General features: G+C 54.2%; 1 protein-coding gene across 1 annotated transcript in view; it reads left to right on the forward strand.

Moving 5' to 3' along the window:
- CACNA1E (calcium voltage-gated channel subunit alpha1 E) overlaps positions 1–26,759 on the forward strand; it is a 91,393-nt gene that overhangs the window by 12,405 nt on the left and 52,229 nt on the right. Inside the window, exons 4-7 of the mRNA XM_083867143.1 lie at positions 7,066–7,169; positions 7,930–8,082; positions 8,183–8,364; positions 21,027–21,130. Of these exons, the coding sequence (XP_083723269.1) occupies positions 7,066–7,169; positions 7,930–8,082; positions 8,183–8,364; positions 21,027–21,130 (543 nt within the window). The remainder of the gene's footprint in view (positions 1–7,065; positions 7,170–7,929; positions 8,083–8,182; positions 8,365–21,026; positions 21,131–26,759) is intronic.

Consider the following 26,759-nt stretch of genomic DNA (forward strand, 5'->3'; position numbering starts at 1 on the left):
GAACCAGCGAGGGGAAGATCTGTGTTATCCCTGGGGTTTGGGGATGCTCACCTTGTCTCTGCATGAACCAGAGCCAGCTGGGTGCTGAAGCTGGACTTGGGACCTGCTTGACACAGTGTGGCCTGGACCAAAAAAGGGGAAAATGGCTCAGAAATGGTCAGGAAGGGCAGAGGAAGGCTGGTGACCTCTTAATTGGTGGTTCTGAGAAAGTGAGGCTGAAAGAGCTTCAGGCACCAGCAACTGGAGCATGAGCTCCCTGCTCCCTGGCTCCCTGGGTGCCACTAGGAATAGAGAACAGGGACCCTACAGCTGCCTGCTTTGTCCTACACCCTACTTGATGGAACAGGAAGGGTTAAACTCCCTCTGCAAATATCCAGGTGGGTGTGTGCTTCACACACTGAGCATCATCAAAGCACCGTTTGCTCTTTTTTTTTTTTTTTTTTTTTTTTTTTTTTTTTTTTTTTTTTTTTGTAGCAGCAATACAATAACACGTGAGAGGTGAAAGGGTGGAGGAACACTGACTGCTCACAATGGGGAAAAAAATCCAAACGGGAATCAAAAGGCCCTTGTGAAGTTGTTCTGCTCAGGAGCTGAGGAAGCAGCCACTGTAAAAGCTGGATAAATACTCTGGGGTCACTAAAAGGAAGCGCTGCCGTCAGGGTTTTTGGGAGGGTTTAATAACAGCCTCCACACCTGGGTGCCTTTTGTGAAGCCCTTGGGCACGGTGGTTTTCATTAAAGGGTTTTGTGGGGTGGAGCGTGGCCAAGGGAAAGCAGGAGTGAAGGATTGCTGGTGCTGTCTGCCATGCCCTCAGCAAACCCAGAGCCAGCCAGAGGGGCAGCAGCCTGTGCTGGAGCACAACAGCCTGGCTCTCCAAGTGCTGTCCCAGAATGCATCATCCTCTCCCTGCAAAGCCAGGCAGCAGCTGTGGGCCTGCTCTCCCTCTCTGCCCTCCCAGGGAAATCCTTGTGCCCTGATTTCCTGCTGTGGCTAGTGGGAAGCAGGACGGAATCATTCCAAGGAAGGCTTTGCAGGGTTGCGAGGTGAGCCCAGGGATGAGGAGGGCAAGTTGGCTTTTTTGCTCATTTTGATGCCTGGATTTTGAGATGACTGTCCTGGAAAGTTCCCTTTTCACGGTTCGCCCTGAGCTTCCCCATGGCAGAGGCAGGGATGTTTTGCTCTCAGGTATTTAGTGCACTTCACACAACCCCAGTTCTGTGTGTTTGGGTGCTCTTTTCAATCTCAGAGTTCCAGACATGGAAAGGGGATCCTTGAACAGGCTCTGGCAGCAGCTGCATCTGGGAATATTGACGTGCGGCATGCCCTGTGGTTTGGGGCCCCACAGCTGTCTGGCACATCACACAGCTGTGAGAGCACACAGAGCACCCCTGGGCTGGGAACAGGCTCTTCCCACACCTGCATTTCCCTAACCCAGGGAGTACAGTGCAGGCCCAGGCAAGGAGGCTTGAGGGAATGGATAAGAGATTTGAAGAACAAGTGCAGAATCAGAGCACAGGTGCAGCATTCTGCCGTGGTTATCCTGCTGGATAACCTGGCCTGAGCCACTGCAAGGAGTGCTGTCCTATAGGGATAAACCAGCAAAGAGACAGCCCCAGGTCCAAAAGCCCAGCAATACTTTGATCACACCAGACAACTCTTTCCCCCCTCTTTCCTTCTTTTCCTTTCAGATGCTGGCAGTATCCAACCTAATGCCTGTCCTCTTCTCCCATCCCTTTCTTTCGCAGCTTTTTCCTTTCAGGACAATTAGTAAAATGTTTGGTCTTTCGTTGGGATAAATAATTAATTTCCCAGCTCGGTGAATGATTCATGTGCCATATGGCACGGCCCTGGGGTGTGCCCGGCACCTCGCACAAAGGGCAGCACCTCTCCCCTGGTCCAGCCAGGGGACGGGGGGGTGATGTGGGAAAATACTGGAGATGGGTGTGGGAGATCCCCGGGCAGGCAGGAGCTGGGCTCTGGCCTTGGGGGAGACAGGCATCCCTCCCGCCTTCTCCCGGCGCGGGATCCATCCCTCGTGCGGCTCACGCGATTCCCGGCTCCATCCCCGCCGGCTCCTCTTCCCCGCCCCGCTCGGGCTCCTGGAGCCGCAGAGTGAGTCAGTCCCTCCCACGTGGCTGCCGGTCCCCGGGGGCACTGCCACCCCTGCTGGGCACCCTGCGGCTCCCCGGGGTCCCGCTGCACTCTCCTGCTCCGGGGGGATGCCCTCACTGTGCTCCGGGGGTAAAGCCTTGGGCTTCTTGGCACTGTCCTCGCTCTGGGAGGGGGGTGAGGGGTATGAGCCTGGCCCGAGGGAAGGGGCAGTGGGGTTGTTTCCTCCTCATCCTCGCTGAGAAGGTGGGATCACTCAGGTGGCTGCTCTGGGGTCTCTCACCCCTCCTTTGGCCCTGTTGTGGTCTGTCCTTGCCTGTTCTCTGTTTCTCCTGTGGGGCCAGCACTCCTGTCTGCCCTCAGTGGCTTTAGGTTTCCACTGGGTCCGGAGTGTGCAAAGGCAGTTTTATCAGCCTCATCTCACCCTGCCAAATCCTGTATCCACTGAGAGGCAGCGTGGGGATGCAGGCAGGAGGGAGATGTGGGGTTTGGCCAACCCAGAACACGGGATGCTCCCTCATGCCCCAAATCCTGGGGGCTTCTTCAGGAAGGGGTGGCCTTGGGGGATCATCTCACCCCCAGATCAAAGGCAGATCTTGTCCTTCACGACATCACAGTGCTCAGGGAGTCACTCCTGCCCATCCAGCCCTCTCCAAGCTGCTGGGAGGGGTGGGAGCAGGAGCTTTGCAGCAGCTCAATCCACCTGGGTCACAGCCCCGAAACCTAGAAAGAGCAAGAGAAGGTGATGCAGGCTTTGACGTCACTCTGAACTGTGCCAAGGGCAGGACTTGGCCCTGCTGTCCCTGTCCCTTGGTGTCCCCAAGGCTGTGCTCTGCTGTGGCACCCTCAGAGTGAGTGACCTGACCCTGCTGGCCCTGCCTCGAGCCAGGTTGGGCCCCAAGAACCTTGAGAAGGTCCTGCCACACACAGTGCTGCCTGCAGAGAGGGCAGGGATGAATTCACCCCACGGCTTCACCCCCAGAGCAGGGCAGGAACGGGGTGAATTCATCAGGTAACTCACTTTGTGCCAGCCGTTTGACCAGTGTATTAATTATGAAGTAGTCTCCCTCGTAGAGTCAGGTGGCAGTGCAAGCCCTCAGGGGCCTTTCCACTTAATTATAAATATTAATTTGCATGCCAGCCAGCACCCAGCCTGCCCCAGATTTGGGGCTGAGATTAGTCTGTGTCGGCCTGTGCCTCTCTCCACCCAGCACACCCTTTGCTGGGACAGTCAGTGTGAGTTTCAGCAGTGCTCCTGAGGGAAATGCTTGAGAGGAGCTCAGTTTGGGGTCAGAGGGGATGAATCGATCATTCTGATAATTTGGGGTTCAGCCTTTGCTTGGGGTCTCTGGTGTGAAGCTCTTTGCAGCGTGGCCTGAGCTGTGTGTGCTGTCCCTTAGGGCTGAGGGCTGCTGGTGGGATGGGGTGGGATGGGATGGGATAGGATGGGGTGATGATGGGAGCCCAGCAATGCACAGACCTGGCACAGGGGGCACGATGGGTGCTGTAGGGTAGGTCAGTGCCCAAATTCAGACTTTGCCTGTGCAGGGCAATCACACATCACTGGTGCTTTATCCTGTGTGGTCCCAAAAAGCAGGGACTATTTTAAAATGAGATTATTCTTGGAGGTTTTTTCCCTTCTCTTGACCCCTGGGGGAAGAGATCTGAAGGTGCAGGTCTTCAGCTGGAGGTGAGGGCGTGTGCTCTGCTCAGCTGAGCTGGGCTGTGCCCCAAAGCCCACAGGTGTGGTGGCCCCAGCCGGAGCTCTCCCTCCTCCCTGGAGCCTCCAAATAAATAAAATAAAATAATCATCCTGGTTGCAAACACAAAGCATTGGATTATTATTTTTTCACTCTCCTGAAAGAGTGTTTTTGTCTGCTGGTGATTGCTCACTATTCAATTATACTTAGGGGAATTAGCATATATTTCCCATCCTGCCTCCTCTCTCATTTGCATCCTTCCAAAAGCTCCTCTCTGCTCTTTTCTCCACCTGAAGTCTCTCTTCCCCCTTTCCTCTGAAGTAAAACTAACCCCTTTGCCTGGGTGACCTATAAAAACGCCTTCACTTTTTTTTTCCCCTTCTTTTTTTCCTCCAGTACATATGATGAAAAGCATGAGATCACTGGGATTTTTATAGCCTAAATCTGGCAGCTTTTTTCAAATAACTTGGATGGTGAGATGTAATTTTAGTTTGGGTCCTTGCCTAAAAATAAAGAATAATTATTAGCACATCAGACGTGGATATTGTAAGTGATCGAGAAGGGTTTAAATTGTTTTACAGCTGCTGGAGCTGCTGCCCTGTGGCAGCACAAGGGTCTGTCACAGCCCGAGTCCCATCTCAGGAGCTGAGAGAAACCTTCATGCAGAAACTGGAAATTCTGGCCAATACGGTTAAAAAAAATTAATAAAAGGCATGATTAGACGGTAAATAAACAATTGACAGGCGAGATATGCTGAAGTCCAAAGCAGCAAGGTGTGTTCTGAGCACTGGATTTATAATTAGCAATGATGTGACGATGGTGTCTGTGCCTACCAGAGAAGCCTGGAGAGGGATGTGTGTAACTTCCAGCTTGGGAAAAGCAGCCAGCAGCGAGGCTGGGAGCTTGGTTCGCTTTTCCCAGCCACGTTATTAGGTTTAAGGGTGGCGTGGGGCTGCTCAGAGCGTTCCCAGAGCTCTGGGCTGGGTGGGTTTGCTGGGAGCAGCTCCGGCGTGGTCCCGGTGCCTCTTCCCTCACCGGGAGCCACGGCTGTGCCCGCAGGAGGATGTGCAGGCACCTGTGTCACAGCAGAGGGTCAGCTTTTTGTCACCGCTCGGGTGACAGGTCTGAGAGCAGCCGCCTCGGTCTGGTGATCTGTCCAGACCTCCTTCGCAGGGAGCTCGTGATGTCCCCTGTCCCCCGGCGAGGACAAGGAGCATGTCACCTTGCCACAGAGGAGTCCCATTCTTAGCAGCTAATTTAGAGCGCGGGGAAGGAGTGCCCTGAAATCGCCCGAGCCTTGCCTGCAGGCTCAGCGCTCCCGAGCCCTTCACACAAATCTGGGTTAGCCGAGGACTCACTCGGCAGCCGGGGCGCTCCGGGCGCCCCTCCTGCCCCGGGGACGGGAGCTGTGCTGAGGCTGCTCCACCTCCATCGCTCCGGCCCTGGAGAGAGGAGAGAGCTGCCCGTGCCAGCCCTGCCCTACCGCCAGGAGTCTTTCCAGCTGGGCTGGCTTTGGCGAGCCCTCGGGAGAAGGGCTGGAGCCTGCATCCTGCCTAGGAGCATCCTGGAGGTGCTCAGGGCTAGCCGGAGTGTTCCTGCCCCTTTGGGGGAGGCTGGTGGCACTCCAGGGGCTGGAAAATGAGGAGCAAAAGCTGAAGGAGGGTCTCGGGGTTTCCAGCATGACTTTGGCACAGTGTGACCCCTGTGCTGGCATTTTGGGGGGTGCTGAGGTGCCCTGCTCTGGCTGCGGGGTGTGTGAAAGGCAGGGAGTGACAGGGCTCTTCTCCCTCCCTGGCACTGCCGAGTGGCCGTGCTTTATCATACTTATTGATTTTGATCTTACAACCAATTTAACAGCTCTCCCCAGCCTCTGGGTGCTCCTGATTTAATTAAGTCCCTTTCCTGCTCTCCTTGTCAGTCCTGTGTGCAGCAGGGGCTGGGCACGGGCTGGGGCACGGAGACTGTGTGGAAAGGGCTCGGGGGAAAGGGAAAGTGCCAGCAAGGCTAAAAGAGCCCTGTAAATATCAGGGATAAGCAGTGTGATACACAGAGGATTGTAGGCGATGCATCTCAACTACTGCCAGGGCCAGGCTGTGACCCCTTGTACTGGGGCAGGGAGGAAGAGGAGGCTGGGAAAAGGAGCTGAAACAACCCGGTCTGCGGATGTGAGAGCGTCTCTGCTGCCAGGGTATCCTAGGAAACCCAGCCGCCTTTCTGGAGGGACAGGTTGGTACCTGCTGTACCTCAGGGAGAGGGTGAGAGAAAGAGTGCTAATTGCTCAGCACGCCAGAGAGCTGCTCTGGCCTGTAATTAGATGAATTAGTGGAACAATGACCCAATTTCCCTCGCTTTTTGGATTGCTGCAAACAACCCTGAGGTTGCTGCCTCCCTCTGTCCCGTTCTCCTCCCCATCCCCTCCTCTCCCACCCCCTGCTGCTCTACTGCAACTTCGCTGCTCCTCACTCAGCATCTGGGGGCCAAGCCTGGGTGGGAGAGAGTCCTGCCAGCATCCCCGAGGTGCAGCATCCCTGTTCCCAGAGCAGGTGCAGGGGCCCCGAGCCTTTCCACTGCTGGACTCAGTGTGCACCAGCTCCCTCCTGCCCCAATTTGTTTTCCAGAGATGGGCTTAAAAAAAAAATAAAATAAAAATCTTTCCTTTTCAAAAGAAAACCTCTGGAGTCCTTCCTGTGCCTACTGCTTTGCCTTCCAAGGTCATCAAACTTTCATTACTATAGATTTTGGAATGTATGTGAGGTTCTGGGCTCCTTCTCAGCAGTCCAAGAGGTGGGACTCTGAGGAAGCTCTATGTGTGGAAAAAGCCAGGGCAGCTGCTGGCTGGAGGTGCTGCCACAGGAGCATGGAGGGGAGTGACTCACATCTCTGGGGTGCTGCTCCTGCTCCATGTGCCACCTGCCTGGGAGGAAGGTTGATCCTGTGCAGCTGGGATGAATGTGGTGTTGAGACCTCAGATGGGATCCATGGGTGATGTGAGGCTGTCCCCAGCTATCCTGAGGTGAAGGGGACACTGATGGGGTGTTGCTGGGGCTGAGGGGCCCTGCCTGGCTTTCTCTGGTCATAGTAGCCCATGAACTTGGGTGTGAGCATCAAACAAGGCTCGGGGAGGAGTTGAATCCCTGTACCTGCCCAGGGACCTGGTTTTCCTCCTGGCTTCCACCAGCCTGGTGTGAGAACATGGCCCTGAAGTGGCCAAGAGCTTTCCCTGGGATGACTCTGCTGTGTCCCTGTGTGCCCACAGCATCCTCGCCACGGCCGGGACACACTTCAACACGCACGTGGACCTGCGGACGCTGCGCGCCGTGCGCGTGCTCAGGCCCCTGAAGCTCGTCTCGGGCATTCCCAGTAAGTTGGATGCTCCTGACCTTTCTCCTGGGGTGTGCACATCCATCCCTGATGTCCCTGGGGTGAGAGGGGTCCTTGTGCCACCTTATGCCACCTCTCCATCTGGTGGGAGCTTGAAGGTGGCAGCACTTGGTGTCCCCGGGTGGCACTGTCCCCTGCCCAGCCCCTGTGCTTGGCAGAGCCCGCTGGCAGCTCCTCTTCCCTGGCCAGAAGGCTGTGGGTGGATCCTTTCAGGACTGGGGTTTATTCAGGGGTGATTTCTTTTTTTTTTTTCTTTTTTTTTTTTTTTTTCTTTTTCTTTTTCTTTTTCTTTTTGTTGCAAGATTTCATCTGTTGGCATGGGGATAAATAAAGAAACTAGGCTGCTGCTGGCACCAGTCCTCCTTGTCTCTCCTGCCCTGGGCACTGGGAGGGCTGGATCTGTGCCTTGGGGACAACAAGGGGGACAGAGCTGCACAAGCCATGTCCCACCAAGTCCAGGTGGGGCAAGGACAGGCAGGATGTTGGAGTGGGGACCAGAAACAACCTCTGCTGGAGCCTTGCTCTGCAGCTTGGCTTTCCCTCCCCTGCAATGGTGCTTTCCTTCAGGATCCTCCTGCTCAGAGAGATCCTCCAGGCTGTGCTGGGCTCTTGCATCTCTCTGTTGACTGTCCATCCTCTCTGCTCCCTGTCTTCCTTCTGCCAGAGTTGGGATGGATGTGTCCCTGGAAGGGGGTTTGCCTTGCTGTTCTGAGCTGTGCCCTTTTCTCTCCTCTCCCAGGCTTGCAGATTGTCCTGAAATCCATCATGAAGGCCATGGTGCCTCTCCTCCAGATCGGCCTGCTGCTCTTTTTTGCCATCCTCATGTTTGCCATCATTGGCCTGGAGTTCTACAGTGGGAAGCTGCACCGAGCCTGCTACACAAACAATTCAGGTGGGCACGAGGGCTTGGCACCCCCTCCACGAGTGGAGGAAAGCTGGGACGAGCTGCCCCTCACCTCTGCCCCCTTTGGCTCTGTGCTGTGTGCCCGCAGGTGAACTGGAGGAGCTGGACCCCCCCCATCCCTGCGGGGTGCAGGGTTGCCCCCCGGGCTACGAGTGTCGGGAGTGGATCGGTCCCAACGACGGGATCACGCAGTTCGACAACATCCTCTTCGCTGTGCTGACTGTCTTCCAGTGCATCACCATGGAAGGGTGGACCACAGTCCTCTACAACGTGAGTCCTGCTGCTCTGGGGGCTCTCTGGGCAGCTGGGGGTGGGCAGCTGGAGGCTGTTGCTGCCTGCTGCAACACAGAGTTGCAGTCCAGAGTTTCCTTCGTGGTGGAAATGGGGTTAATCCTGCCAGAGGGGTGTGCTCCATCCCTCCAGGCAAAGGGAGCTCTAAGGGCCTGGTCCCCACCTCTGACTCCTTGCAGAGAGCAAAACCTCGTGGGCATGTCCTGCAGTGATCCTCCTGCTTGAAGGCTGTCCTTGGAGGAAGGAATCCTTCCTTGCCTGCTCCTCCTGTGCTCCCCAGGGCAGCTCTGTGAGAGTGGACATGTTTTCTGAGTGTTGCAGACCGGGCAGAGGATGTCTGTTGGCCTGGGAAAGCCTCAGAGCTGGGCTCAGAGCCCTTCTCTAGGGCAGGGACAGCATTTCAGTGCTGAGCAGGGAGCTGGGATCTTTGTGCTGGTGGAGCAGGGAGTGGCTGGGCTGAGTCCTTGTGGTTTGCAGCTGCTGGGAGCTGCTGATGCCCAAGCCCTTGGAGTGCCCAGAGAGCAACTTGAGGGCAAAGCTGGAAGAAAAACTCCAGGCGATCCCAGAGTGCAATATCGCCGTGGGCGACTGGCCATGTAAGCATGTTTGAGTTTGTGGGCTAGAAGCAACCGTGCCTGTTCTGTTCCCAGCCTAATTTCAGCATCAATTTTGGCGTCATTGCACTGGGAATGTTTTTATACCCTGGTTCCCATAACGCCCGGAGATTTGCAGAGTGGCACTGCTCTGCGGGAGGCAAATTGGATGGCATGTGGTGGGGAAACTGCTTCAGGAGGGACTCTGAAGTCTGTTCATGAGGGACTTTCAGGGAGAAAGGCTGTTTTTAAACCCCAGGCCAGTGTCAGGCTGTCAGCATTGGGGTCCCCTTCCTTGCTCAGCCTGTCACAGGGTCCCTCTGGGGGTGCAGGGTGGCGTGCGTGGACAGATGGATTGTGATGCCTAGACTGGAGTAGAAAGGGGAGAGTTCCTTGCAAAGGCTTGGCCTTTCCATGAGGATTTGGTTTTCCTTCTCCTCAAGGAGATGGCAGAGTCAGGATCTTGCTATGTGAGTGGGAGAATTAAGCAGGATTGAACCACCTGAGCATCCAGACCGAAAAAATGCAATTTTGTGTCAGTTTCTGCTGTGTCAATGGGATTAGAGATTTACCAAACAGCACCTATTGCCCAGGTGTAATTGAGCATATCAGGGAAGGTGGTTTTCCAGTGCCCTGAGCAGCTGCCCCCACTGTCATATGTAGCCTGTGCATGCCTGTGGCTGGTGCCAGACACCTGCTCTGGGCCTTGCTCTTGTGTCAATGACTGTCTCCCTGAAAAACCTGCTTCCATCAGTGCTCCCCTTCCCAGCCTTTGGAGCCTACAGCAGTCAGCAGCAGCACTCCCTGAGTTGGAGTTCTGCTGGTGAGGTGTGTGAGGGGATGGGGAACAGACAGGCAATTTATGGTCTGGTGAAGCTCAGGGGTTTGTTTGAGTGTCTGGTCTCCTGTTCCTTGGGGTGTCCTTGCTGGGGAGGCTGGAGCTGATCCCTTCAGTGTCTGGGATTTGCTGATTCATCACCTGGGTCTGAAAACCCAGGAGCTGGGAGCTCTGAAAACTGTGCCTACCCTACAGGAACCCCCTATTTACTACCCTAGGTGCTGAACTGGGGGCTCTCTGGGGCCCTGTGGGGATCCAAAACATCTTCCCAGCACAATTAGCAAAGCTGGGCAGATGTGCTCTGTCACCCATGTCACTGTCATGCTCTGTCACCACGTTCCCAATGGCCAGGACCATAAATAAGGTGCCTGCCTTCCCTGTTCCTCTGCAAAGGACCAGCTGTTACTGACCACTTATGGAAAGGAGCAGGGACCTTCCCTGGCTTTTAATTAAATGAGACTTTGGGGCCTTGGTACCATTAATTGCTGCTGATTCAGCCCAGGAGTGGCTGGAGATGGTGTTCCCAGCACTGCTGGGCTGCACCTCCTGTCCTCCCCAGGGAATTCTCAGGGGGCCTCAGGGTGCAAAGGTTGTGGGTGCTCCCGTCCTTTTGCTGCTCAGAGACAGAAAAATGGATTTCTGTCCTTTTGTTTTTAATAAAAAGATGAGGGATGCAGTGCCTGGGGAATGCAGGAGGAGGGCTGAAAAACCACAGGAGTGCTCTGCCATCACCTTCATCACTTGAAGCAGCAAGCCAGAGCAGGCTCCTGCTGCTAAGCAGCGTGGATCTTGCCCAGCCCATGGCCCAGGTTTGGGGGTTCAGCGGGGCACTCTGTTTTCCCACCAGGATAAAGTGATAGGAGGCTGTGTCCTTGTGGATTAACGCTGCAGGGGAGAGGGAGATGGCAGAAGAACCACTTTAGCAATCTCTCAAAGAAATTGCTTACTCTAGAATTCCCCTGTGTGGCTGTATCATGATTTTAAGATCTGTTTTTCCACCATTCTACCAGGTCTAGGAGGGTGGCTCCTGGAATTTGCAGGCAGCATTTACAACAAGCTAGTTTCCACATGGATTATTTCATCCCTGTGCTTGCTCTTTGCTTTCTTCATGTCAGTTTTGCCTTCACGAAGCAGAAATCACCGTATGGGTTGAAATAAAAGAATTGTGGGGTGTTGTGGCTTTTCCAGCTCCTGTCCCTGGGAGCCTGGGGGACTTTGATTTCTTTTGGAAGGAAGCTGGACTTTGAGACTGCCTCTGTGGTCTGAAACAGGGGCTAAGAAATATTTTGGTTTTCTTCTTCTCCTGGAGCAGATACCCCTTCCCTGGGCTGGCTCCAGAACAAGCCTGATTTCTGTAGGGACCAGAGGGAAGCACAGTGCTGGCAAAGAGACTCACTGTCCTACTTCTCCACCTCTGCACCCTGTGCTGGTGTGGGGCAGGGATGCATTTTGTCATGAAAGTGCTGCTGGGCCTTGGGGGGTGGCAGGATGCTGGGCTGCTCCCCAGCAGTGGGGCACAGGTGACACTGGTGGCTTTGGATGCTCAGCTGGGCTCCCACCACCCCAGGAAGCAAACTGCTGAGGAGTTTGAAATCAGTATTTCCTGAGGGAGCTGAGAGGGCTCACCCTGGAAAAAAGGAGGCTCAGGGGGGACTTTCTCACCTCCCTACAACTCCCTGACAGGAGGTTGTGACCAGGTGGGGTTTGGTCTCTTCTCCCAGGCAATAGGGTGAGAAGAATTACCCTCAAGTTGCACCAGGTGAGGTCCAGATTGGATATTTAGGAAAAAACTCCAAAAGGGTTGTCAAGCCCTGGCACAGGCTGCCCAGGCAAGTGCTGGGGTCACCATTGCTGGAGGGATTTAAAAGATGTGCTAATGTGGCACTTGGGAATATCTTTTAAATGGTTGAGTGGTGGCCTGGGCAGTGCTGGGCTAGTGGCTGGACTCGATGACCTCAGAGGGCTTTCCCAACCCAAACACTGTTGTGATTTCTGCTAGCACTGCTCACAGGCTCTGAGCCTGAGTGTGTTTCTCTGCACAGATCTGGCTGTCAGGTTGAGATCCTCATCCTCTCCTGGCACAAGGGATTGGGACCACAGGGAAAGCAGGAGGGTCAAACAGCACTGGGAGCCTTAGGAGATCCAGGGCTGAGTGCTGAGAGCCTTCTGGGTGCTTTTGCAGCAGGAGGGGAGCATTTGCTGGGGGAAAGAACACCAAGCTGTTGGTGGCTTCCAGAAACACCTCCCAAAATGCAGTGATGGCAGGCAGAGGTGTGTCTATGGCCGCAGGGGAGGTGGATCTGGGTCTTGTAGCCGCATGCAGAGCTGGGCAGCTGCAGCAAAGAGCCAGGAGGCTGCAGGGGCACGGGTTGGGTGCCAAGTGTGAGCTGTGTGTGCAGGAGTGACTGGAAAACAGGAGCTGCTGTAAGGATGGGGTTTTGCAGCATGTGTGACTCAACCCCCACGTGCTTCCAGCGTGCTGGAGGTGCTGGGGCCAGGAGGGGAGGGTCCTCTCAGTGTCTGGGATCTCCTCCTTGCGTGGGGTGCAGAAGGGTTTTGGTGAATCTCACCATGTGCAGAAGTCATTTGGTGCTGCTAGGTGCAGGGCTGGGTTTGCACGAATTGGCCTGGACTGGTTTTTTCTGTGGAGCACCAAACTTGAGATCACAGAATGGTTTGGATTGGAAGGGGCCTTTTAAAGATCATCTGGTCCAATCCCTCTGTCAGGGGCAGGAACACCTTGCCCTAGTCCAGGCTTCTGAGAACCTCATCCAACCTGGCCTTGAACACTTTCAGGGATGGGGCATCCACCACCTCTCTGGGCAACCTTTGCCACTGTGTGACCACTCTCCTTGGAAAAAAAAAAATCCTTCCTTAGATCTAATTTAAATCAACCCTCTTTAAGATTGAAACCACTACCCCTTGTCCTGCTAAAATGTTTGTCCTCATCTTCCTTACGAGCCCCATTAAAGTACTGAAGGTCTTCTGCTGGAGCCTGGCTCTGAAATGCAGTGACACGTCCATCCTTTTTGAAACAGGGACTGTTGAGGCCAGCCTGATTTGGGGCACTGGGGAAGGGAGGTGTGTTAATATCACTGGTCGTGCTGGAGCACATGGGTCAGAAATGTGAGCAGGGCTTGGCTGTTCTGCTTCCTGCCCCATCCCCACTGGCCCCAGTCGACCTTGGAGGGGCTCAGAGGAGGGATCTGTTGCAGAGCAGTTGTTTTTCCATGTGTGTGTGTACGAAACTGCTCATTGGCACCAATTCCTGGGGTTTCACAGCTGTCCCTTGGGATGCTCACCCTGAGCTGCCCTTCCCCAAGCACCTTTGTGTGAGCAGTGTGGGTGAGACCTGAGCATGGTGCAGCTCTGGGTGGGTCCCTCCTCAACCTTTTGGAAGAGCGAGGCTTTCCATAGAGCAGTCAGGAGGCAGCAAAATGAATGACTCGACCAGAGAGGATTTTTCTCTTTTTTGGGGGAGGCGTTTGCTCAGACCCGATATGAGCTGGGAAACCTCCCTGAGCCCCAGTACTTCCAGGAGCTGCTGCAGATCCCGGTGTCTGTCACCAGGGCAAGAGCTGCAGCAGTGCCAGCCGTGTGCCAAGGGTGCTGGGAATTCTGCTGGTGCTGCAAAGATCCCCAAAACAGCCCTGACACCACAGCGATGGGCTGGAGGAGCTCAGTACAGCAGGGAGCCGGGAGTGTGATGCGTAACGGCGGCTCCCAGCAAGGAGCTGGGAAGAGGAGAAGGAGGAGGAGGAGAGAGAGGTGAGAGGGATGGCAAAAAGAGGGAAAGCACCTGGATTTTTAGCCCTGTGTGCCCTGGGACGGCGCCAGGCTCTCCGGCCGGAATTCTCGCCGAGGGAGCGGGTCTCGCTTCTTATGTGTTTTAAATTAAAACGCAACGCACAGAGAATATCCTGGCGGGGAGGGATGAAAATTTAATCAGCACCCGGAGCTGCCAGCAGCTCGGCAGCGAGCACAGTCCGTGGTGCCTCTGCAGCTATTCCTGGCGGGGATGGGCTCAGGACGGGGCACCGGGGGCTGCCAAAAAGTCCCCAGCGCTTGTGACACGGCGGGGCAGAGCCCTTTCCTCCTCCCCTTTCCTCCGAAATGCTGCGTGTTTTAAACACGCTGGAGAGCAAATTCAGAGTGGAGGGCTTCAGGTTCCGCCCCAAAGGTTCAAACCCTTCCCAACTCCAAAATATGAGGTGTTTGCTCCCCCCAAATGGCTCCAGTCGGTGCCCGTAGTGCCAGCCGTGGGTGCTGCAGCCCTGCCCTGCCAGGCACGAGTGTGGCAGCCAGCCCGCTCTCCTCTCTCCCTTTGAAATACGACTTTCTCCGCACTCAGCAAAGCCAGACCCACACCAGCTTGCCAAATGTTCCTGCCTTTTTTTTTTTTTTTCTCTTCCCTTCTTCCCCTTTTTCCCTCTGTGTGTGTGTGAGTGTGTGTGTGTGATGAAATGACACAGCAAGAAACAAACTGTCTGCTGGATCCCAGCTTTCAGGCATGTTCTATCCAAAGCTCCCTGCCCACTCCCTCCTCCCTGCCCGACCGGGAAAGTCTCACTCCAAGGCGGTCTGCTGGGAGCCCTGGAGGGGCTCAGAGGGGCTGCTGGAGCTGCTGGGAGCCCTGGAGGGGCTCAGAGGGGCTGCTGGAGCTGCTGGGAGCACTGGAGGGGCTCAGAGGGGCTGCTGGAGCTGCTGGGAGCACTGGAGGGGCTCAGAGGGGCTGCTGGAGCTGCTGGGAGCACTGGAGGGGCTCAGAGGGGCTGCTGGAGCTGCCACTGCTCCAGCACGGGTGCTCTGGCACTGCCCAGCAGCTCCAGGCTCAAGGGTGGCAGGTGGTCTCAGTGCTGCCTTGCTCCTCTTTGCTGGACTTGTAATTCCATTAGCAGGTTTGGTGCTGGGAATGGTGTTGGAGAGCTGGTTCCAAACTGGTGGATGTGCTCCTGTGCTCCAGGGCTGGGCTGTGGGGCTGTTGGGATCTGTCAGTGAGGTTGTGCAGGGTTCTGTTGGCCCAGAGCAGCACAGCTGAAGCTGGGGATGTTCCTTCATCTAGGAACGTAATACAACAATAAAAATCATGTCATGGGGGCCCAGGCTGCCTCTCTGGGCTTGCAGCATGCCCAAAACAAAGCAGGAATCCAGGCCCCATGAGAAACAACCCCACAGCTGGTCCTGTGGCAGCCAAGCCCTGCTGCAGCAGGGTCCATCTGCACAGCAGCGCTGGCACATCACTCTGCACTGGAAACAACTGGGAAGATTTGCACATGCTCCATCAGGAAAAGTTCATCCTGCCTGCAGAGGGGTTAGGGGGGTGCTGGGGAAGGCACAGGAGGGGCCTGGGCAGGGGGAAGGTGAACGTTTGGGGGCAAAAGTGGAGGGATGACTGTGTGGAGAGGCAGAGCGGGAGGCACACACGGGGACTGGGTTTGTGCATCAGTGCTGGGGCACCTGGATCCAGTTTCTTGGTGGGTTGGGGGAGAACAGCACCAAAGTTGGTCTCGGTGCTTATTTCAAATATTTTGAAACCGCTTGATTTCTAGTAATGCTTCTAGCAATGCATTTTTTTGCATTCCATTCAAGAAACAGAAAAATGAAATGCATCATGTCCTTTTCCTGTTTCCCTTACTCCCTCCCTGTGCACACTCAGAGAGAAGATTATGCTGAGCTTTGTGTTCCCCTCTGGCATTATTCCTGCCTCTCCCTGGCACCCCAGAGCTCCCCAGAGCCAGTGAAGGGCAGTGCTGGAGGAAGGGAATGGGGCAGGAGGTGCCCACCCTGCCTGGAGACCCTGACACTCAGCCATGGCAGGATGAGTCCCACCCTGGGCCAGTCCTGACCCTGCAGAGGAAATGCACCCATTTCCTCATTAACCTGATTTGGGGAAGCAAAGCATTTCCATTCAGATCTTGTCCAGTGCCAGGGTCGCTGATGGATCCCAGGCAGGGAGTGAAGCATGGCCCTGCATGCAGGAGATTCAATTACTGCTATTAAAGGGAACAAGGAGATCTGTTACTGAGCTGGAGAGAGAAGCAGCGGGTGTCAGGGTCTGGAGGGAACTGCTTAGGCCAGAGAATCTGCTGGGAGGTATTTGTATAATTAATTTATAAATTAATAACTCTCCTTCTGCTGGGCTGAGAGGCTGTGACTGCTGGCCTGTGTGTGATTCTGCAGCTGTGGTTTGCAGGGAGGAGCAGGTCAGGGGGTTTGTCAAAGGGGAGGTGATGCTGGGGGGACACCATCAGCCATGGCAGGGCCACCATGGGTGTCACCACCTGGCAAAGACCATTGGAAGGTGCCAAGCCAAGAATTTGGAGCTCAAATGGTGGAAGCTGTGGTGGATCTGCACCCTCTGTCCTGCTCTGTGAGCACCCAAGAAATGCTGGGGAAGGCAGGCACAGCTCCCTTTGAGAGATCTTTGAGATCCATGGCTTTTCCCACCATCCCCAAACCTCTGTGTGAATGAAATCCACATCCTGCTGCTCCTCAAAAGCTTTGGGTGCCCATGGGTTCCCCTCCCCAAGCTGGTGAGCAATGAGTGGCCCTTAAGGCTCCCTGCACAGACTGAAGCTGCTCTCTGTTTATTTTTAGCCAGGGGAAACTGAGTTTGGGGGGTTTATTGAGGTTTTTCCCCCTCCCTTCCCCTATAGCAAAGAAATCCTGAAGGTTCCCCTGCGCCGAGCCCGAGGGAGGGGACGTGTGGGCTGGGAGCTTGTGCTGTGCATTCAGCTTGAGGATAAATTTAGATTTCTTTTTAGATTCCTGGCCCCCCGGGTGAGACCTGCTTTTGCAGCTTCCTGAGCCTTTTCCTGCCCTTTGGGGGGGAAAAAGCAAAACAAAAAAAAAAAAAACCCAAAACCAAACAAACACCACAAGACCTGCCTAAAGAATAACCTTGTGCTTGGGGGTTGAGAGGCAGGAGCTGGTGGAGGCTCTTTCCCTCAGGAGGGTCCTGCTCCCACGCCTCAGTGGTGTCTTTTGTAGGCTCAGAGGGCTTCCCTGGCAGCAGGATGGGTTGTGCCAAAGTGTGAGCATGGTGGTTCTTGGTCTGGTGGCCTGAGAAGAGTTTGGGGGGTGGTGGGTTGCATCATGAGAAGGAGGCCTCTCAAAGGGAAGGGAAGAAGCAGCAAAGATTTGGCACTGAGCAGCTCCTCTGTTTCCCAAAGGAATATAAAAAGCCTGTCCCAAAGAGCTTGGGCGAGTGATGGGACCTGCTCAGCTGTGCAGGGAGCAAGGCAGGAACCTGGAACTTCTTCATTAAAGGAGCTGGTGTAATTTAGGGATTGAAATTCCTGTGTCTACCCTGAATTCTGCAAACAACCTCCCTGTACCTTCAACAAAGGCGAAAAAAACCTGTGGGAAGGCACAGTTGGACCAAGATGATGAACTACTGCCTACAGAGGGATATCAAGAACAAATGATGCCCCACAGGAATGGGAAAAGAGGCTTCTCAGTCAAGACAACAACATCTTGGTGCCAAAGAAGTTGGGAAGTGCTATGAGAGCCATAGCAAAGTTGTGTTGACACAGACCTCCTGGAGGAGCAGTGAGCAGTTCCTCACCTCTGCAGACAGAAGCAAGGCCCAGTGAAAAGACATCTAGAGAGATTTGGGCACAGATGGACATTTCAGCCCCACTTTTGGCCACCCCAAAGCGACAAAAGGTGTGACACTGGGAACGAGGGCACGGCCAACGTGGAAACCCAACACTGAGACCACCAGCCCTGGTGCTTGGGATGGCTTCCCCCCCAGGCTCAGAGGGAGCTGGCACATGAAATGGCAGGTCTGGTAACAAGTATTTTTAACAGCTCCATCAAGTTGGGGGAGGCACCATCTGACTGGAGAATAGCGAATGTGATGCCTATATTTAAAAGCGGGGGGAGGAGGGGAGTAAAAGTAAGGCAGGCAGGAATAGGACTGCGAGGCTGACCTCGATCTCATGCCATTTAGGAATAGGTTTGGGAGGCAAGAGAGGAAAATGAGTCACAGGTTTGTCAAAGGTAGGTCACGCCAGGCTAACCTGGCATCGCAGGCCTGGAGACGTCGTGGGGCTGCTCCTTGTAGTAAAGGGTTTGTGGTGGGAAAGTGGGGATGGAGAGGGGAAGGGGGTGAGGGGCTCTGTGAGGCTGGCAGGGAAATGAGCAGTGCTGGCATGGTGTTGAGGGGACACAGGGGATGTCATCAACTCGTGGAGTCCTTGGGGATGTGTCACAGGCTTTCCTGCCTCCAGCATCCACTGGCTTTCCCAGAGATGGAGGGACACAGGCTGCCATCCTGGGCTGGGAGGCATTTGAGGACTGAAGGAAGACATGTGGGGTGCAGTGAGAGATGGAAATCCAAGGGCTTGCTGAGGGGCAGCAAAGATCTCTCCTTGGAGCTCAGGTCTCTGTTGGCTGAGAAGCAGCGGCGTGGAGGTGCAGAGGGTGAGCAGGTGACATCACGGTGACCACAAGGTGGCTGCAGGGCAGGGGGGTCACAAAGGAGGAAGGAGGATGGTGGGAAGCAGGTGGGGTGGTAAAGCCTCTGTGGCATCATGCAGGGATGGAGTGTGACCCAGCAAATTGCTCACTCAGGTCTCCTGTGTCCAGGAAGGATGAGCTGAGCCTGGATTGGAGCAAGGAAGGGGCTACTGGATAAAATAGGGCAGGAGAACCAGTTGGGCAAGAGAGAACTGGAAGAACCTTGCTTTGGCCAGCAAAGCAGAGGCTGGAGATGGCTGTGATTGCTGTCTAGAAATAGGTCAGGGCAGAAGCAGGAAGGGAAAGAGCTATTTCAGCCAAAGGCCAGTGCTGGCAAAAGAATGGAGTGATATAGAAAATGACCACAAATAAATTTAGGCTGAAAATTACAGCAGCCATTGGAGCATCTGCTTGAGGAGGCCTCCAGTGGGGATAGTGAGTTTTTGGCAGTCTGAGTGGCTGAGCAAGTATCAGATGATGGTCTGGAGCCACTGCATCCAGACTTGGCATCACCAGTTTGTGAGTTTGTAGGGAGCATGGGAATGTCCCCTGAGAAGTTTCATGTTGGGGCTGGGGGATGCCAGCAAAGCATCCCATGTGGCTGCTGGTGGCAGTGCTGTGCCTGGGGCTGCTGGTGGCAGCCTGGGTGGTTGGGACTATCCCTGAGCTCACTGTGACCAGTGCTGTGTCCTTGAGTTTGTGGGCCCATAGCCACAGCTCTCCATCTGCTCCTCTGCCCCAGCAGTGCCCCTCCTGCAGCTGCTGATTGTAAGTGGTGCTGTGACCTCCCCAATCCCTTTAGAAATCTCTCTGACCCCCTTTGTCTCCACCTCCAGGGGAGCCAGGAACTCAAATGCACAGAGGTTGGGATCACAGTCAGCCCATGCCACCAGACTCCTGCCAAGCCCCTGCCTCAGCTTTCCCTGCTGCGAGTCCCTGGTGTCACCAGCTTTGCTGTGCCCAAAAAATGGAGAGGGAAGAGGTGGTCTGGGCACTGATAATCCTGGGGAAACTGCCCATTTCCCCCTCTCTCTCCTGCTGAGCTGGCTAAAGAAGGAACGGTGATGGCCCCAGTTCTGGGGGAAGATGTCTTGTTCTCCTGTAGAAAAGGAGCTCATCTGTTTTGCATTCTCTGTGACAAGGACCTCGAGGAAAGCCTGTGTTTTTTGGGCAGGAGCCAGTTTCAAAGGCAAGCAGTCCTGACATGAGTGGCAGGTACCCAGTGGCATCTTGGCAGGGAGCTGAAGCCCAGCCAGGCTTGAGCTGAGGGTTGCATGATGCCTTGAAGACTGATGCCAGGGGAGATGGTGCTGCCAGAGCAGAGAGCACCATGGCCTGGGTGTCTCTGCAGGGCTGTGCTGGACATCTCCTGTCTGGGATTCCCATGCTTTGTTCCTTCCTCCCTGTGCTTGCTTCTCCTGTGGCCCTAAAGAAAGGGGCTGGGTGTGAACTGGGGCTCTTGGAGCAGGATCTTGAGAGGATGTATGTGGTTTCCCTAGCACCAAATGAGGAGAGCAGTGAGTCCCAGAAGCTTTCAGAGCCCTCTGCCACTGCTGTGCCAGGTGCTCCTTGTCACTGAGATGGCTGTCCACAAAATCCCCTGTCCTAGTGCTGTGGTCAATGCCTGTGCTGGTGTCACCCTTCCTGCCCTGGGCTCGGTGTCAGGGCGATGGGGACACCCAGCTGAAGTTCCCACTGGAGGAGGACACACCTGGAGGCACGGTGACTTTCTTTCCTCCTCAGAGTCGCGCTTCTCCCGTTGCAGAGCCTGATGTGCCTCAGCTCCTGCGCTGGCCGACCAGGAGACGTGGTGCCAATGACTCAGATGAAGATGAGGGCTTAATTAGCACAGGGAGAGGGGGGAAGAGGGAGAGAAAAGAGAAAGAGTCTTTCATTGCGAGAAGATTGATACCACCTCCCCCAGACAGTCACGTTCTGCAGCATCACCCTCAGCCCGGCGTCATGTGCACCGTGCCTGACACCAGAGGACAAATGGGGCCTGGGAGGCGGCTGGGAGGGACAGAGGGGCACTGCTTTATTAAAACCTCTGGTAAATTAATGTCTGGAGGTATTGAGCAGGGCTCATCAGGAGCCTTTGCAGCTGTCGGGCTGCGCCCTGCGCTCAGAGCTCCCGTCTGCTCTCAGCTCCTTGGCTTTGGGGGAGGTTCCTGTGGTCTGCAAGGTGTTAGTGATGATGCCAGCGGTAAAATGCCTCTTTGGAGGTTCCCCACCATGCATGAAGGGGCAAACATTGGCTGTCTCTTCTCTAGAAGACCTTTCCTGGTCTTAAGGCACCCTATAAATCTGTGCTTGGCGTGCCCTGCGCTGTGGGGCTGCTTTGTCCCATCCTGGTGGATGTGCCTGGGAGCCCTGAATCAAACTGCTGGGGAAAACATGCTCAGGGTGACCCTCCACCCTCAGCACCCCACTTTTGGGCTGCAGGACCCTGCACCTTCAGCCATATCCATCTCTTACAGTCTCTGTTGGGATGGTTGGAGGGGGAGGAGGAGAACGGTCCTGCCTGGTGAGGACTGGAGACTGGAGAGTATGGCTGGTGCAGGGTGCTGAGGGATACCAGGGCTCTTCTGGTGGGGAAGGGTGCCCACCATGGCTTGGCAGGCATGGCCACGTCTCCCTGAGGAGCCTGGTGTGGTCAGCCTGGAGCACTGAAGTTAACACACCCTCCCTCTGCCTCATCGCTGGTGGTGAAGGTGATGTCACACCTGGTTTTTTTCTTTTCCCTCCAGACCAATGATGCCTTAGGAGCCACCTGGAACTGGCTGTACTTCATCCCCCTCATCATCATTGGATCCTTCTTTGTCCTCAACCTTGTCCTGGGAGTGCTGTCAGGGTAAGCAGTGTGGTCATCCCCTGCGAGCTGTGCCTGTCACACATTCCTGGGACCTAAGGCTGCTCCCTGTGTCTCTCTATCCCCTCCATACCTGCCTGCCCCACAGCTATGGGGCATTGCTCCCTGGATTGCTCCCTGGCTATACTTGCTTCCTTCTCTCCCTGGGGAGCTGGGAAAGGGACAGCCTTGAAGATATTTATTATTACTGTTACTTCACCTTGTTGAAGATCCTGTGCTTTTGGTTCCCTGGGAGAAATGGTCACTGGGGATCTTCTGGCTGCTTGGGACCTGCAAGAGGGGAGATACATGGGGTGGGAGGGGATCTGTGAAAATGTGTTTGTGGTGGGGTGTGTGTGGGTTGGAATGTGTTTGGGATGGATCCTGTGCTGTGACCAGGAGGATGTGCCCTGCACTGATGGGGTGCAAACTAGTGAGGATAGGGGGCCTTGGGGTGCATGTGGATAAGCTCAGAAGATAAGAAGTAGGGATAAAGCAACTGTCCCTGCACTTCCCAAGGGGAAGGCAGTTTTAATTGAAGACATTAAGCTGGGTTTGGAGACAAAAACTCTTCTTGTCTCCATGACAATGGACTGTGGTTGCTCAGCTGCTGGCAGGGGCTGGTGAATGGTGTGCCCTCTCCTGCACTGGGGGAAGACGTGGGCTCCTCTCTTCTGACTGAAGCAGGTCACTTTTTAGCTAATTATGCATCATGGCAAATTGCAAAAGTCATTGTAGCATGGGTTTGGCCAGATGGAAAGCCCTTAGGTGCAAGGGTCATGGTGGAGAACAGCCTTGGTGGTCTCTGTCCCTTTCCTGAGTGTCCCTGGAAGTTCAAGTGTGATGGTAGTGGTGATTTCAGGAGTTTCTAGAGTGGCAGGTGGGGGTCTGTTATTGGGCTGAATTTTCCCAGCTTTCATTCTGAGGTCTGGCTGAGTCCAGGGGCTCTGGGGACTCCAGGAAGGGCCTCCCGTTGTGTTGCAGAGAAGGAATTCTTATGGGGGGGTGAAGATATCCAAGCAGCCTTGGGTGGAATTTGTACTTATGCCACATCCAGCTTGGGCATTTTGGCAGAGTCCAGCTGAGTCTCAGTGGCAAGCAGGAGCTTTCCTACAAAAGCCTGGAGAAGGAAAGTTAGGAAGCTGGGAAAGCCCCTTATTACAGTGCTGAATCTTGTCAGTGTAGTGTGTTGTGTGGACGCTGAGGCTTTAGGTGCTGGGGTAATGCTGAAAGCAGCTTGGGGACACAAACCAGGCACTGGCCAGAGGACCACAGCAGGGCTGGTGGAATGCCTGGCCATGCCCTGGCCCATTTTGGTGCTTCCCTGCACCAGGACTGCCTGAGGCAGCTGTTCCCGTGCCCACTGAATTGGATGCAGTTGTCTGAGGACTCTTCCCAGACACCGGCTGGCATTTCCACTGTTTGTTTATTGCTAATAGGGTTTGTACTGGAGAAGGATGCAAGTGGGTGGGTGGCCTAATTGGCAATGGAGATGCTCTTGTGGCGTGGCAGATATCCAGGGTAAAGCAGGACTGCTCAGCTCCCCGCAGGGTTGAGCGAGGTGAGCCCAGGTGGACAGCTGGGCTCTGCCACTCCATGGCAAGGCCACTGCCTGTCCCCCTGCCTGGACACAGCCACATCCTCTGGGGATGCAGCACCTTGGCTGGGTGAATCATCCAAAGCTGCTGCTGGAGCTGTGGAGGAGTAGGACCTGAGGCAGGAGAAGGTGCTTGTGCACACAAACAATATGTGTCCTTGAGTGCAGCAGGAAGGGCCTCGTTCCTTGCTCTGTTTGCTGAGCTCTTCTTGTTTTTAGCACTCGCTGCAATCCTCTGCTGCTTGGAAGAGAGCACTTGGCTCTGCTGGGGGATGGGAGGTTTGACCTTTGCATTGCCCAGCTCTCAGCTGTATGAACAGGCAGGGCCTGGCCAGATACCCCCACTTGTCCCATGGCTGTGCTGAACTGAGAAGAGATGGTCACATTGGGAATGAACTCCATGGAAACATCTCCACCGAAGAAATCCTTTCCCTGGCAGTTACACCACTGCTTTTGGGAAAGCCAGGCCGTGCTCAGCTGAAATCACGGCCCCTGGGAGCCTCCTTGCAGAAAGCTGACCCCACACAGCTCACAAACCACACCATCTGCAGCGCTGGGTAACAAGGTCCACTCGGGATTTCCAGTGTTCTCCTCAGGGTTCACACTCAGGACCTGCTGCTGAGCTGCCTCTGCCCTCTCCTCCTCATCTCAGCAGTGGCTCCCTTTGGGGAAACAGCCCAAACAGACCCAGGCTGGGTCCCAAATGCAAAGAGGCTGCAGAAGGACATTTGTGTGTTTCACTTGCCACCAGCAGCAGAAGTTTTCTGGAGCCCAGATTTAGCAATCTCCTGGTTGCGATGAGCATCTCTCCCAACAGTCAGTTCCCCAACTGTTAAGCTGAGGCATGACCTCTGTGATGTAAACAGCCTGGATCCATCTGCTCCTTCAGCACAAAGTATGGGGGAGAGGAAAAGAAATGGTTTTCGTCAGAGCGAGGCTCCTCAGTTTTTCTCCCTAAATACGCACAGGCACACACGCACTGGGATTGCAGGCGACTCTGTTAGGAGGAGATGGAGCTCCTCCAGGCTTGGAGAGCAAGTTCTGCCGTGGCTTTGGCATTTATTACTGGGTCTATTAACATCCCCCCTCTATGGGTGCAATTACGGATCAATTAATTGTGACTGAAAGCAGGAAAAGATGAAAAAAAAAAAAAAAAAAAAAAAGTTGGCCCTGTTCCTCTTTGGGAGCAGGTATGGAGCCCAAGGAGATGTGACTGCTCAGCTTTTAAAGCTACAAGAGCTACTGAGATAATCCTGGCAGAAGAGAGTCAGTGGGAGCGTGTGAGAATGGAGCATCCACTGAAACGCTGTTTTCTACCTGAGACTGCCTTGTGGCCTGAAGAGTTGCATGTGCTGGAGATTTGCAAAGATCTGCTTTCATTTTTTTTGTGAAATCGTTGAGTTTTGGGGATTTTTCCCTTGGCTGTTTCTCACATAAAACAATTGGAACATCTGTGTTTGGGCTCTGTCTCTAGAGCAGCAGAGACCCGATGAGAGCCACGCTGCCCTGTCCCTGCTGCTGGTGTCATGTGCCAGTGGCACTAGTGCCACCCCAGGAGTGACCAGTGCCATTGCAGAGGCCCTGCCTGCTTTGCCCCTCCTGGCAAGAAGCTGGCTTGTGTCTAGTTTGCCACTGGGAGCAAGAAGATGAAAGAGTGCAGATAAAAAACAAGCTGTGCTTGGAGGTGTAGCACTGAGGACTAATGCAGAGCTTCCTGAGGACTCATCCAGAGCTTCAGTACCAAGCAGGCTGCATTTTGACTCTTTCCCACCTCCCTTTCCACAGCCTCTGCAGAAAAAAATTTGGTTTGCAATCACCCTCCTCCATTCATTGCAGCATCATCCTTCTGTTGAGAGCTGGGAGACTCCATCCCCATCCCCAGTCTTGTGCTCCCAGCCCCTTTCCAGGGTGTCAGAGCTGTTATCATCACTGGTATTTCTAGTCTGCAGAAATAGCAGAGTGGGTACAGAGTGGAAGGAGATGCTGCCTGACCTGGGAAGGCTGGGCCCTCAGGCCAGCCAAGGAGAAGACCTCTGGAAGCAAATGGCAGAGCAAGAAGTCGAGCATGATGGCAAGAAAAATGAAATCTATCTGCCTTGTACCAAACAAGAGAGTAATTTAAATTCTCCTAATTGCCTCCACTCATCCTGGTGATGTTAAGTCTTTTCTCCCTTTAAGTCTTTTCTGCCCCCCACCCCCAGCTCTTACACTAAGCCTTTGAAAGAAACGACTAATGTTATAATTAAAGGATCAATTTGGCAAGATTTCTTTGTCTTAAGATCTTTCTTTCAGGTTGGGTTAGCGCTGTGTTCCCAGTCTCCGGAGAGTTTTCTTCAGTTCCTTCAGGAGCCTTCTGTACCATCTTCAGAATTTTTTTCACTTCAGCTAATTTGAATTTTTTCCCCATCCAATTTGGATGCATAACAAACGATGAATAAAATTAAGTTTTATAGCAATTAATAATAAGGGCGTTGAGGGAACAAGTGTACATTTTCAATGGAGAGAGGGTTCTTTTCGCCAGCTCCACACAAAAACCTGGGCCCCACGTGGTTGAGCGGGATTTGGTGCTTTGAAAAACACTGGGAAGAGGATTAATGTCTCGGAGATCCATGGAGGGAGAAGTGGGAGACACATCACAGTGCAGGAAAGCTTGTGGGGAGACCATAAATTCCCAGCAAGATGTCAACAAACAAAATTCTTTGCCATGAGAATGGTCAGGCATCGGACCAGGCTGCCCGGGGAAGCAGTGGGATCACCATCCCTGGAAGTGTTCAAAAAACACGTGGATGTGACATTTAGGGACCTTCTATAGTGGTGAACACAGTGCTATTGTGTTAATAGTTGGGTTTGAGGATCTTCAGCTTTTCCAACCTGAATGAGTCTGTGATTCTATGCCCAGAAATTGAGTTGGGAAGAAATACGGAGTTGGAAGTATGAAGGCTTGGAAGCATCCCATCGGCTTTTTCCTGGAATGGCTGTAGGATCTCAAGGCGTGTTTCGGATGAGATTTGAAATGTCTGCACTAGTGTTGTGCTTGGGAACTCAGTAGCTGAATGGAAGAGTGGGTGTCACGAGGAGGGGGCTGTGATGCCCCCAGCATCCCAGGCCCCCACCACCACCATGGGATGCATGAGAAACATCCACATGTGTCACTTTATCCCGGGGAAGCTTTGTCATCACTGTGATATTTGAGCACAGGCCAGGCAAAGGAGTCTTGGGGACCTTAATCTCTATTCAGCAGGCAGGTGGGCATCCATATTCAACGAGTGCCTCTCTGCTGTGCTCTGCTGGGCCACCTTTCTGCCGAGGGCTCCAAGCCCCGTGCAAACAAGCTGCCTGACAAGAGGCGTGCGTGGCTGCTGTGCCAGATCCTCTGCTGCTACAGGGAATAATGACTCCTCTTACAGCCAGCTGGGCGAGAAGAAGGGGAAAAAAAAAAATCCACAACAAAAAGATGACTCGCTGACTTTCCCCTTTGATTTCTCTTGGCAAATTATTTGCCAGCATGGCTTCGCTGCTTCAAAATTGCTCCTATTCCTGCCTCCTTGCAAATCTGCTCCGTGGACTGCCCGTGGTCTGCGGGCTGTGGGTGAAAAGGCTCCGTTTTGATCCTCTCAACAAAGCACTCAGCAGACAGTGCTTGCTTACAGATTGCTTTCGGAGTTGTTTGTTCCAGATTACGGTAATTTCTGTCCTCCCGGTTGACGGCAGCAATCGCGTGGCCGTGGCTGCAGCCATTTGAGACGGTGGATGGTTTGGAGATGCCCAGTTTCTCCAGGAGCAGCTCCACCCTGGCAAGGGGGTGCTGGGCACTGCTTTTGGGTGAAGAAGGTATCAATTGGAGTACTGGAAGCTCCTGGGAAGTTAATGTGATGAAAGGTTGAAAATTGATGTGGGTTTTTTTTTCCCGTACTACATCTCACCTGCAGTACTGACCACACACCTTTCATCAGCAGATTGCAGTCACATGCAAAAGGAGACTATAAAGATGTTCTCTGCTTACAGAGGGGATAAAAACTGGAGCACAGGAGGGAA

Source organism: Zosterops lateralis, assembly GCF_965231275.1.
Source record: "Zosterops lateralis genome assembly, chromosome: 9".
Taxonomy (NCBI): Eukaryota; Metazoa; Chordata; class Aves; order Passeriformes; family Zosteropidae; genus Zosterops; species Zosterops lateralis.